This window comes from Giraffa tippelskirchi, chromosome 13, assembly GCF_054371585.1.
Source record: "Giraffa tippelskirchi isolate mGirTip1 chromosome 13, T2T-mGirTip1v1.2.pri, whole genome shotgun sequence".
Lineage (NCBI taxonomy): Eukaryota > Metazoa > Chordata > Mammalia > Artiodactyla > Giraffidae > Giraffa > Giraffa tippelskirchi.
The window spans coordinates 4130687-4144143 of NC_137287.1; the positions used below are offsets into that span (position 1 = coordinate 4130687).

Here is a 13457-nt window from a genome sequence, read left to right on the forward strand (position 1 = left end):
AGGAAATAGCATTAATAAGTTTCCCCTGAGAACACCTAGGATGAGCCCTTCAGACCACTAAAAGCCCACCTGGGCTGGAGTTTGAGATCCCAGAGACTGTGTCTTTAGCAATAAAATGATTCTTGAATAAACTCAACTTTAGCTGTTATTGTTTCAAAATTTTGTCTCAAATGTTATGTTAGTACACATATCTTAACTTGGGCACTAGGATTCCCTAAGAGAATCTATATAAAACACAAAGTGTGAACTTATCTAATTCTATCCCAATAACCTAGAGAACATATTATATTCTCCACTGCACAGTAACATCTCAGTCCTATTTCTAATTGACTAAATAGCCACAAGCCAAAATGATAATGAAAAACAATACAGAAGTATATACATATAATTTTATGTGAATGAATATATAGATATATATTAACTTGAATCATATGACATTGACAACATTCCACAAGTTCTGACCTACAAAAATGACAATAATTTCATTATTTAACCATGTATGTCTAGAGTTGGGGGGGTGTATGTCCGTAGATGTATGTACATACACACATCAATAGCATTCTCTTAAAGAACTAGGTTTAAAAAAATTAATTATGTCTGCCATATATGTGTGTGTGTGTATATATGTTTGCATATCAGTATATATAATATACATATATAATTCAACAAACAAAATCACCTTTGGCTAAAATTTTGCTAAGATCCAGCAATGTTTAAAAAAATTTTTCATGGTCTCCTCCAGTCTGTTAATAGTACCAGGGGCCAAGATAACACTTCTTTATCCTCAGCAGCTTTTTAGGCAAAAGGATTATAAATTTTCACTGTGTAATTATCCACCCCCTATAATTACCCAGCTAGATAACAGATTAAGAGTCAGGTTTTTGTTTTATTTGTAAGCATTTTTTATTCCAACTCAGTTAATTAAGATAACACAAAAGCTTACTGCAAAAAACATGTAGAAAGTGCATAAAAAAATCTCATGCAACCTATCAAAATCATTATAATGCAAGAGATTTTAAAGGCATTAAAAATTATATAGAAACTTGTGAAATTTATCCACAAATTTGCTAAGTTCTGGGTATAAAATGTTCTTTAAGAATATAATTAACTTTATTTTGATAATTCCTGTCACTATGTATAGTGTAATACTCATTCAATGAATTAAAGCTAACTAAAAACTATTTAAAGAAACCAGTGGGACAATATTTAGAGTTAGTGTTACTCAGCATAGAAATCCAAATATCTAGGAAAAATGCTGCAAAAGTTATCAATTTTATTAACAAATTTGAGGGGTTTATCATTTTTAATTTTTTCAAATATCAAACTGAATATCACCTTCTTTACTATATTGTCATCTTTTGCTTTAGGTTTCAAAATGTGTTTACATAGTAAATGGTTTGCTAAAAAACTATTATTCGTTACAGACATATTCATATACAATAAGCTGTTTGCTGCAATACCCAAGGAGCTCATCATTTACCAGTCAGATCATTAAGACCAACTGGCTAACAAATATTCATATAAACTACTAGAGAGGATACTTACGCCGCATCTCATTAATGACAAACATCGGTTTAATAACATCCCCAGGATTACTGAGTGCCTGGGTGATATGTGCTTGCATTGTACACATCATGCAAAATCCTTCTGCATGACCTGAAAGATAACAGATGATAATCCTCCAAGTTAGCAAAATATGACACTATACGTACATCAAGGGGTATTATAAATAACACAAGCACACTCCTGAAACAAAGATAATGGTAACTATGTGTCCTGTTATTGAGCTATATACTTTTACTCATTTCCATTTAATTCTCCAACAAACCTAAGTGATAAATATATATTGGCTCTATTTTACAAGAAAGGAAACTGAGGGTCAGTGAGTTAAAAATTTGCCCAATGCCAAATAGTCATTAAGGGCAGGCACATAATTGGGCTCAAATCATAACCTTCTAATTTTGAAGGCTGTGCTCCTAACTATTGTCTATACTGGAGAAATAAGAAGTCTTTTTTCTTATGCTACCATTTGTCTCAAACAGTAAAGGAATGTCTCCTGTGCAAGGGTTCAAAATCTCAAGTGTTCTAGCTTTTCCACATACAAAGGTCTCTGTTGTTTTTTTTAACAGCTTTTAAAAAACATGAAAACCACCTTAGCTCACACTAAGTGGTGCTACTGGCATCTAGTGGGTAGAGACCACAAATGCTGTTCAACATCCTACAGTAAGCAAGCCGCTACACTAAAGAATTACATGGCCCCAAAAGTCAACTACCCTGAATTTAAGAAATGCCTAAAACTAAAGGCAGCTCAGTCCTGCCTAACAAAGCTTTTCAAGTCTCAAAAGGTCCAAACTATTTCCAGTTAACATTACTGTGTCCCTGAGTAAAGCTCAAAAATATTTACAGGAATAAAAAGAAAATCTAGCACCCAGCAACATAGAATTCTAACTGAAGAGTACAAGGCATGCAAAGATGCAGAAAAGACCAATAACAGGGAGCAGATGAACAGAAATAGACCTGGAAATAACACAGAAATAGACCTGGAAATGTCCTCAAAAACAAGGACAATAAAAAAAGACATAATATATATATTTCTATGCTCAAGGATGTAGAAAAAAGCAAGGGCATGTTAAGGAGAGACACGGAAATAAAACCAAATCTACTTTACAGATGAAAGATAGGACTTCTAAGATGAAAAAGACAACGAGTAGATTTAATAAGACTAGAAACAAAAGAAGGAAAGATTAGCAAACTTGAATTCTTAGCAACAGAAGTTATCTATTATGAAACACAAACCTCAAAAAAAAAAAACCTCTCAAAATAACAATAACAAAAAAGCGTATCAGCGAGCTATGGGACTACTTCCAGTTGTCCCCAGTATACATGTAATTGGAGTCTGAAGGAGAAAAGACAGGACAAATATTTTAAGAAATGATTGCTTTCAAAGTTTTTTTAAAGAGTGGCAGACAGTTGTGCATTCTGACTGAGATGGTGATTTACATGAACCTATACCTGTATCAAAATTCATAAAACTGACCCCCCCCAAATTAACAGAACTGTACAGTAAAGAAGTTAACCATATATTGATTATAATAATTATTATAAATGTTAATTTATTAATGTTAACAAATACTGAGGGCTTCCCAAGTGATGCTAGTGGTAAAGAACCTGTCTGCCAATGCAGGAGATGTGAGACACACAGGTTCGATCCTTGGGTTGGGGACATCCTCTGGAGGAGGGCGTGGCAAGCCAGTCCACTACTGCCTGGAGAATCCCATGATGGACAGAGGAGCCTGGTGGGCTACAGTCCACAGGGTCACAAAGAGCTGGACACAACTGAAGTGACTTAACACAATTATAATAAACATTTTTTTAAATGACTAAAAAGGCATACAAACATGAGTAAATTTACACATCTAACAACTTCAACAAAACCCAAACAGAAGGCTACTTATAAAAGTGATAAAAATAAAAAATTTAAAGCAGGTGGAAATAAATTATGTCTATAAGAACAAAGGTAAAACTGACAACAGACTTGCTGTTATAAACAGTGCGAGAGAGAAGACAGCAGAGCAGCAGCTCTCAAGCGGAAAAAGGAAAATGTCAACACAGGGTTTCCATCCCCACAAAACATCTCTCAGAGACAAAGACGGGACGTTCCACTTCTCAGACGGACTAGTGGTCCTTTTTCCTATTCCTCCCACTAAGCACAACAACAACAACAAACCCTTTGGACACTGTATATGAAACAAGACATAAGAAAGCTGCGAAAGGTAGAGAGAAAAAGACAAATTAAGTTTCAGAGCCCAAGGAATGACATGGCAGTGAGTTTTCTGGTTTTCTTTCTGCTTCATATATTTCAGACTTGGAGCAGAAGAAGCCACCAACCTGGAAATACCAACAAAAGCAGTGAACAAACCCACATTGAAAGCTTCTGGTGTAGTATTAAAAAAAGGTAGATTAGGAAAGGGAACTTTCATCCATGCTGAGTGATAACAAACTACACACCCCACCTCACAACGTCAATGAAGATCAAAAGACGAGCCTGGACTTCCACCCCCAAATCCAGTAATAAAGAAGCATCCCTCCATATTATGCTAATTTAAATCAGTCAGACACAGAAAGACAAATGCTGTTACGGTAACACTTACATGTGAAATCAAAAAAATACAACACACTAGTGAATACAACAAAAAAGCAACATACTCAGATACAGAGAACAAATTAGTGCTCGCCTGTGGGGAGAGAGAGAGGAGGGCATGACAGCAGTAAGAGATTAAGAACTACAAACTACTATATATAAAATAAGCTACAAGGATAGTGTACAACACAGGAAATATAGCCAGTGCTAACTGCTACTGCTAAGTCACCTCAGTCGTGTCCGACTCTGTGTGACCCCATAGATGGCAGCCCAGCAGGCTCTGCGGTCCCTGGGATTCTCCAGGCAAGAACACTGGAGTGGGTTGCCATTTCCTTCACCAATGCATGAAAGTGAAAAGTGAAAGTGAAGTCGCTTACAATAAATGTGCTTGTAAATGGAGCATAACCTTTAAACATTGGGAATCACTATACTGTACACCTGGTACAGAAGGCTAAGCACCGAAGAACTGATGCTTTTGAACTGTGGTGCTGCAGAAAACTCTTGAGAGTCCCTTGGACAACATCAAACCCGTCAATCCTAAAGGAAATCAACCCTGAATATTCACTGGAACGACTGAACTGAAGCTGAAGCTCTATTACTTTGGCCACCTGATTCAAAGAGCTGACTCACTGGAAAAGACCCTGATGCTGGGAAAGACTGAGGGCAGGAGGAGAAAGCGGACGACACAGGATGAGATGGTTGGATGGCATCCCCAAATCAAAGGACATGAATTTGAGCAAGCTCCCAGAGATAGTCGGATAAGGCAAGGGAACCCCACTCCAGTACTCTTGCCTGGAAAATCCCATGGATGGAGGAGCCTGGTAGGCTGCAGTCCACGGGGTCACTAAGAGTCGGACACAACTGGGTGACTTCACTTTCACTTTTCATTTTCATGCATTGGAGAAGGAACTGGCAACCCACTCCAGTGTTCATGCCTGGAGAATCCCGGGGATGGGGGAGCCTGGTGGGCTGCCGTCTATGGGGTCGCACCGAGTCGGACACGACTGAAGCGACTTAGCAGCAGCAGCAGCAGCTGGGAGATAGTGAAGAGCAGTGAAGCCTGGTGTGCTGCAGTCCGTGGGGTTGCAAAGAGTTAGACACAACTTAGTGACTGGAGAAGGCAATGGCACCCCACTCCAGTACTCTTTTGCCTGGAAAGTCCCATGGACGGAGGAGCCTGGCAGGCTTCAGTCCATGGGGTCGCTATGAGTCGGACACAACTGAGCGACTTCACTTTCACTTTTCACTTTCATGCACTGGAGAAGGAAATGGCAACCCACTCCAGTATTCTTGCCTGGAGAATCCCAGGGACGGCCAAGCCTGGTGGGCTGCCATCTATGGGGTCGCACAGAGTCAGACACGACTGAAGCGACTTAGCAGCAGCAGCAGCAGCAGTGACTGAACAACAACATACAATATTGTAATGAATTATACCTCAAGAAAGAAAGAGAGGGAAAGAAAGAAGCATCTGTCCAACTCCCCACTGGATACTGTCAGAATCAGGACTCTTGCCATCACCTGTCGGTAAAAAGCCACTGCAGTCTCCCTGGAGACCGGGGGAGGGGGCGCAAACCCCCACTCCCATCCGGCAAGAACGTGGAGCCCAACCCCCACCTCAGGTGTCAACAGAGGCTGAGTGTGGGATCTGGACTTCCATCTCCACCTAATATCTTCCTTTGCCAGAATGGTGTCACAAGAAAGCCAGTCAAAACAGAGATCAGATAAGATCCAATATTTTAAAGCATAACACAAAAATGTCCAGGTTTCAACTGAAAATCACTCATCATACTAAGAACCAAGAATTTCTGAATGCTGGAGAAGTGAATAAAAGACAATGAATAGATACCAACCCTAAGACAGTAAGACATGTTAGAATTATCTAACAAAGGTTTTAAAGCAGCCATGGCAAAAATGCCTCAACAGGTAGTTATGAATATACTAGAAACAAATAAAACAATATAGAAAGACTCAACAAAGAAATGAAAGATATAAAGAACCAAACGGAAATTTTAGAAACGAAAAACACAATAACCGAAGTAAGAAGTTCTGTGGATGAGCCCAATAGAAGAGCGGAAGTGACGGAGGAAAGAATCCGGCAACAGGCACACGGAGCAGCAGAGCTGACGCGCTCGAACAGACGGGGAGAGAGCCGTGCGCAGAGCCGGGGGGCCCGCGGGCGCCGACGGGAGAGCTCACACACGTGCTCCCAGAGCCCAGACGGGGAGAGAGCCGTGCGCAGAGCCGGGGGGCCCGCGGGCGCCGACGGGAGAGCTCACACACGTGCTCCCAGAGCCCAGACGGGGAGAGAGCCGTGCGCAGAGCCGGGCCCGCGGGCGCCGACGGGAGAGCTCACACACGTGCTCCCAGAGCCCAGACGGGGAGAGAGCCGTGCGCAGAGCCGGGGGGCCCGCGGGCGCAGACGGGAGAGCTCACACACGTGCTCCCAGAGCCCAGACGGGGAGAGAGCCGTGCGCAGAGCCGGGCCCGCGGGCGCCGACGGGAGAGCTCACACACGTGCTCCCAGAGCCCAGACGGGGAGAGAGCCGTGCGCAGAGCCGGGGGGCCCGCGGGCGCCGACGGGAGAGCTCACACACGTGCTCCCAGAGCCCAGACGGGGAAAGAGCCGTGCGCAGAGCCGGGGGGCCCGCGGGCGCCGACGGGAGAGCTCACACACGTGCTCCCAGAGCCCAGACGGGGAGAGAGCCGTGCGCAGAGCCGGGGGGCCCGCGGGCGCCGACGGGAGAGCTCACACACGTGCTCCCAGAGCCCAGACGGGGAGAGAGCCGTGCGCAGAGCCGGGCCCGCGGGCGCCGACGGGAGAGCTCACACACGTGCTCCCAGAGCCCAGACGGGGAGAGAGCCGTGCGCAGAGCCGGGGGGCCCGCGGGCGCCGACGGGAGAGCTCACACACGTGCTCCCAGAGCCCAGACGGGGAGAGAGCCGTGCGCAGAGCCGGGGGGCCCGCGGGAGCCGACGGGAGAGCTCACACACGTGCTCCCAGAGCCCAGACGGGGAGAGAGCCGTGCGCAGAGCCGAGGGGCCCGCGGGCGCCGACGGGAGAGCTCACACACGTGCTCCCAGAGCCCAGACGGGGAGAGAGCCGTGCGCAGAGCCGGGGGGCCCGCGGGCGCCGACGGGAGAGCTCACACACGTGCTCCCAGAGCCCAGACGGGGAGAGAGCCGTGCGCAGAGCCGGGCCCGCGGGCGCCGACGGGAGAGCTCACACACGTGCTCCCAGAGCCCAGACGGGGAGAGAGCCGTGCGCAGAGCCGGGGGCCCCGCGGGCGCAGACGGGAGAGCTCACACACGTGCTCCCAGAGCCCAGACGGGGAGAGAGCCGTGCGCAGAGCCGGGCCCGCGGGCGCCGACGGGAGAGCTCACACACGTGCTCCCAGAGCCCAGACGGGGAGAGAGCCGTGCGCAGAGCCGGGGGGCCCGCGGGCGCCGACGGGAGAGCTCACACACGTGCTCCCAGAGCCCAGACGGGGAGAGAGCCGTGCGCAGAGCCGGGGGGCCCGCGGGCGCAGACGGGAGAGCTCACACACGTGCTTCCCGAGCCCAGACGGGGAGAGAGCCGTGCGCAGAGCCGGGCCCGCGGGCGCCGACGGGAGAGCTCACACACGTGCTCCCAGAGCCCAGACGGGGAGAGAGCCGTGCGCAGAGCCGGGGGGCCCGCGGGCGCCGACGGGAGAGCTCACACACGTGCTCCCAGAGCCCAGACGGGGAGAGAGCCGTGCGCAGAGCCGGGGGGCCCGCGGGCGCAGACGGGAGAGCTCACACACGTGCTTCCCGAGCCCAGACGGGGAGAGAGCCGTGCGCAGAGCCGGGCCCGCGGGCGCCGACGGGAGAGCTCACACATGTGCTCCCAGAGCCCAGACGGGGAGAGAGCCGTGCGCAGAGCCGGGGGGCCCGCGGGCGCAGACGGGAGAGCTCACACACGTGCTCCCAGAGCCCAGACGGGGAGAGAGCCGTGCGCAGAGCCGGGGGGCCCGCGGGCGCCGACGGGAGAGCTCACACACGTGCTCCCAGAGCCAAGACGGGGAGAGAGCCGTGCACAGAGCCTGGGGGCCCGCGGGGCTCTAACAGAAGAGCTCACACACGTGCTCCCAGAGCCCAGACGGGGAGAGAGCCATGCGCAGAGCCGGGGAGCCCACGGGCGCCGACGGGAGAGCTCACACACGTGCTCCCAGAGCCCAGACGGGGAGAGAGCCGTGCGCAGAGCCTGGGGGCCCGCGGGGCTCTAACAGAAGAGCTCACACTCGTGTTCCCAGAGCCCCAGAAGGGGAGGAGAGGTTCAAAGTGTAGGAAATGAAGGCAGAAACGTCCCCAAATGTGGCAAAAGGTGTAATTCAAGAAGCACTGCAAACACCAAACAGGAAAAAGAACAAAGAAATAGACACCAAGACACATCCCATCAAACTTGTGGAAACTAAAGACACAGAAAAAGACTTTGGAAATAGTGACAGAAAAACACCACTTGACCTGTAAGAGAAAACAGGAACAGACATGGATTTCACACCAAAATCATGGAGGACAGAGGAAGCAGCACAGACTTCAAGTGCTGAAAGAAAAGGACTAAACCCAGAATCCTATGCCCAGTGGAAATGTCCTTCAGGAATAAGATGAAATTAAGACACTTTCAAGTGAAGCAAAACTAGGAGAATCTGTCACCAGTAGACTTACCCTAAAAGAATGACTTCCTTAAGTCAGAAGCTCTCTAAACAAAAAGGAAGTGATTTGGGCTTGGGTTTTTTGTTTTTTGCTTTTTTTTAAAGCAACCCTGGAACATCAAGAAGGAAGACAAAAAACATGGTAATCAAAAATATAGACAAATACATTTTCCTTCTCTTGGGTTTTCTAAATTATGTGACAGTTGAAATAAGAATTGTAACACTGGCTCTGATGTGGTTCTAAATGTACATAAAGGAAATATTTAATTACATGGTAACTAGGGAAGAATAAAGGAGACAAAAGGTCAAGTTTCTACATTTCCCTTGAATTGGTAAAATAACATTAGTAAACTGTGAAAAGTTACACATAAATAATGTAAATCTAGGGGAATCTCTAAAAAGACTATATCAAGAGAGACACTCAAAAACATAAACACAAAAACAAATTTTAAACGAAAGTTTAAAATACTCAAGTAACCCACAAGTAGGCAGAGATAAGAAAACAAAGGAATAACTGAACAGAAGACAAAATACAAAATGGTAAAGTTGAGTCCTGATGCATAAACCACCACCTTAAATATTAATAAACAGTACACTAACTAAAGGAGCTAAATTAACAAAGCAGATTTAAAAACACGATTCAACTATTTTGCCTGTAAGAAACTCACTTCAAATGTAATGATACAAACAGGCTCAAAAAAAAGGATGGAAAAATATATGTCATGCAAACACTAACCCAAAGGAAGCAGGAATGGCCATATTAATAGCAGATAAGAGTAGACTTCAGAGCAAAGAAAGCTATCAGAGAAAAGGACATTATATAAAGGATCAATCCATTAGAAAGACAAAGCAATCCTAAATGTGTTTGTACCAAACAACAAAGCTGTAAAATACATGAATCAAACTCGGACAGGACTGAAAATGGATATATAGAAATCCACAATTAGAGCTGGAAACCTCAACATCCTTCTGTCAACAATTGAACAGTTAATCAGAAAACCAGCAAGGTATAGAACTCAACACCACCAAGAGTCAATGAGATTTCACCAACATTCATAGAATACCCCAGCCAGCAAGAGTACACATGTGTTCCAAGGGCTCATTCATAGAGTACCCCACCCAACAACAGAATACACATGTGTTTCAAGGGCTCAAGAACAGACACCAAGATAGACTATATCCTGGGCCACAAACAAACCTCAAAAAATAAAACAGAAATCATAAAAAGTGCAGAATGGAAAATCCTAAAAATGAGTGAGAGAGAGAGAAAACAAGAAAGTCTATAAATACCTGGAAACTGAGTAACGATTCTGAAATAACCTGTGGTTCAAAGGGTTAAAATGAAAATTGAAAAGACAACATATCAAAAGTTTGGAGACACAGTTAAAGCAGTGTCCAAAGGGAAATTTACAGTTATAACAACATCAGAAACAAAAACAAGTAAATGAACACAGACCCTGCAGGCATCAAAAGAAAACCGAGAGAATATATATAAACATATTCTGTAATTAACTTGACACATGTAAATTTGACAACTTAGGAGAAATGGACCAACTCCTCAGAAAAGTGGACTACCATAACCCATCAAAAATAAAATAATCTGAATAGCCCTATACCTACTAAGGAAATTAAATTTGCAATTTTAAAACTCCCCAAAAAAGAAATCTCCAGGCCAAAATATTTTCACTGATGGATTCTACACTAAATGTTTATATACACTAAATGTTTATATAAGAATTTACATCAATATTCTATACAATCTCTTCCAAAAAACAGGAGTTAACATATCCCAAATACATTTTATAAAGCTAGTATTATCCTAATACCAAAACCAAACAAAGGTGGTATAAAACCAAAAGATTACAGAATGATACATCTCATGAACAGATGTAAAAACCCTTAATAAAAATTCAGCAAAATATAAAAATAATTAAACATCATGACCAAATGTAGTTTACTCCTGAGATACAAAGCTGACTCAATACTGGAAAATCTACAAGAATATTCCACCATAATAATAAGCTAAAGAAGAAATTCACATGATCATATCAATTTGATATAGAAAAAGCTATTGACAAAAATCAACACTATTTCATGATAAAAAGCAGGAACTGGTAAAACAGGGGGAAAAAAAGAAACAGAGCAGAACTCCCCTGACTTGATGAACAGGCTACACCAAAAACCCACAGCTAATACCACACTGAGTGCTCTTCCCCAAGATCAGAAATGAGGCAAGGACGTCACCTCTGATCACTAACTCAACATAGAGCTGGGAGTTCTAGCCAGTGAAATAAGGCAAGAAAAGGGAAAAAGGATACAGATCAGTAAATAGTAAGTAAAAATGCCCCTATTTACACATAGCATGACTCTCTAGATAGAAAAATACAAGGACTCCACCAAAAAAAAAAAAAAAAAAGCCTAGAACTGTTAAGTGAAGTCAGCAAGGTCAATATACAAAAATTTACAAAAATGAAATGTATTTTTATATACCAGCAATAAACACGTGAACACCAAAATTAAGAATATGATGATGCCTCTGATTCCTCAAAAAATAAAAGAATTAGATGTATAACGAACAAAACAAAACATGCTGATAACTATGCAACACTGATGAAACAAAATAGACAAAATAGAGATCTAAGTAAATGGAGAGACACTACATCCACAGACTGAAACTGTCAGCACAGTAAAGATGTCAATTCTCCCCAAACTGAGAGACAGGTTTAACAAGTTCCTATCAAAATCCCAGTAAGATTTTTTTTGTAAATAAAGACAAGATTATTCTGTAATTTATATAGAAAAACAAGGGAACTAGAATAGAGAAAAACAATTTTGAAAAAGAGTAAGTGGATGGAATCTCTCTATCTGATATCAAGGTTTAGTGCATAGCCACAATAACAAAAGACCATACTGAGGGTCAGATACATACCTTAACAGAACAGAACACGGGACCCAGAGACAGACCCACACTAATACACCCAAGTGATTTTTTACAAAAGTATGAAAACTATTCAGTGAAGGAAAGCTAGCCTTTTCAACAAACGGTGCTAGGGCAACTGAACGTCCACAAACATACAAACAAAAAAACAAAACAAACTTCACACTATACAAAAATTGATATAAAAAGGATCATATATCTAAATGTGAAATATAAAACGATAAAACTTTTCAGGAAAAAAAAAAAACAGGAGAAAATCTTTAGGGTCAAGGGCTATGCAAAGAGATCTTATACTCGACAGCAAAAACACAATCCATAAAAGGAAAAACTTGACGTCACCAAAATTTAAAACTTTTGTTCTATGAAAGATCCTGCTAAGGATAAGGGGATAAAAAGACAAGCTTCAAACTGGCAGGAAATGTTGGAAATATATATCCAAAAGACCCAATATCCAGAATACATAAAGAACAAATCAACAGTATAAAAATAAAAGAACACAACAGACAATGAACAGAAGACACAAAAGAGACATTTTACCAAAGAGGATATACAAACACACGGAGAGACGCTCCAGCCCTTCAGGCATCAGGGAAATCCAAATTAAAACCACAACAAGATATCATTATATGCACAATTAAAGTATGGCTAAAATGAAAAACAGTGACAACATCAAATGTTGGCAACAATGCAGAGCAACTGGAACTCTTCATACACTGATGGTGGAAATGCAAAATGGTCAGCCGTCTAAGAAACTATTTGGCAATTTCTTATAAAACCAAACATGCAACTACCTCATGACGCAGCAACGGCAGTCTGGGCGCTTATTCCAGAGAAAGAAAGACTTGTGATCACACATATGCGATACACAGTAATGTTTACAGCAGCCCTATTCATAATATCCAAAAACTAGAAACAACCCAGACGTCCTTTAATGGATAAACGGTTAAACAAACTGTGGCTCATCCACACCATGGAATACTACTCAGCAACAAAAAGGAACAAATTATTAATATATACAACAAAGTGAAGAAATATCCAAAGACTTAGGCTAAGTGAAGAAGCCAATTCCCTATTATATAATTCAATAGATGCAACATTCTTGAAACAACAAAATAACATAACTGAAAACTAGTGGTTGCCAGGAATTAAGGAGGATGTAGGGGCAGGAGGGAAGTCAGCTTGGCTATAAAAGGGAAACATTTCCTTAGGAATGGAAATGCTCATACCTTGACTGTATCATTATCAGAATCCTGGTTTTAAGACAGAACTTCAGGGTCACCACTAGGGGGAACTGGGTAAGGGTGCATAGGATGTCTCTGTGTGATTTCCTACAACTACATGTAAATCTAAATTTACCTCAAAATAGAAAGTTTAACTTCAAAAAAGGCAAAATAAAGACATTTCAGACCAAGAATAAAAACAAAACAAAAATCAGCAAAAATAGTTAAGAGAATTCCTCCAGGCATAAGAAAAATACCAGATGGTACCTGGATCTACACAGAGGAATTAAAAGCAGTGGAAATGATAAGAGTAAGAAAATAGAAGATTTGTAAAGAAACCTTAACAAACCACTTAAAACTTTCTAGTTGTATTTAAAGGCAAATAACACCACATATTATGTGGTTACAAAATAAGTAAAAATAAAATGTATGACAACAATAGCACAAATGCCTAGGGAGAGGTCATGAAAGTATATTGTCATAAAGTC

At 42.9% G+C, this 13457-nt stretch overlaps 1 protein-coding gene across 5 annotated transcripts in view; it reads right to left on the minus strand.

Annotated features, from left to right (window-relative positions):
- USP42 (ubiquitin specific peptidase 42) overlaps nucleotides 1-13457 on the minus strand; it is a 58758-nt gene that overhangs the window by 17672 nt on the left and 27629 nt on the right. For 3 of the 5 annotated variants that reach the window (XM_081552761.1, XM_081552759.1, XM_081552760.1), the window contains one exon: nucleotides 1546-1656. In XM_081552761.1, the coding sequence (XP_081408887.1) occupies nucleotides 1546-1656 (111 nt within the window). Of the gene's footprint in view, nucleotides 1-1545; nucleotides 1657-6173; nucleotides 6507-13457 lie in introns of those variants that run through there. The other 2 variants (XR_014072202.1, XM_081552763.1) reach the window with 1 other exon arrangement.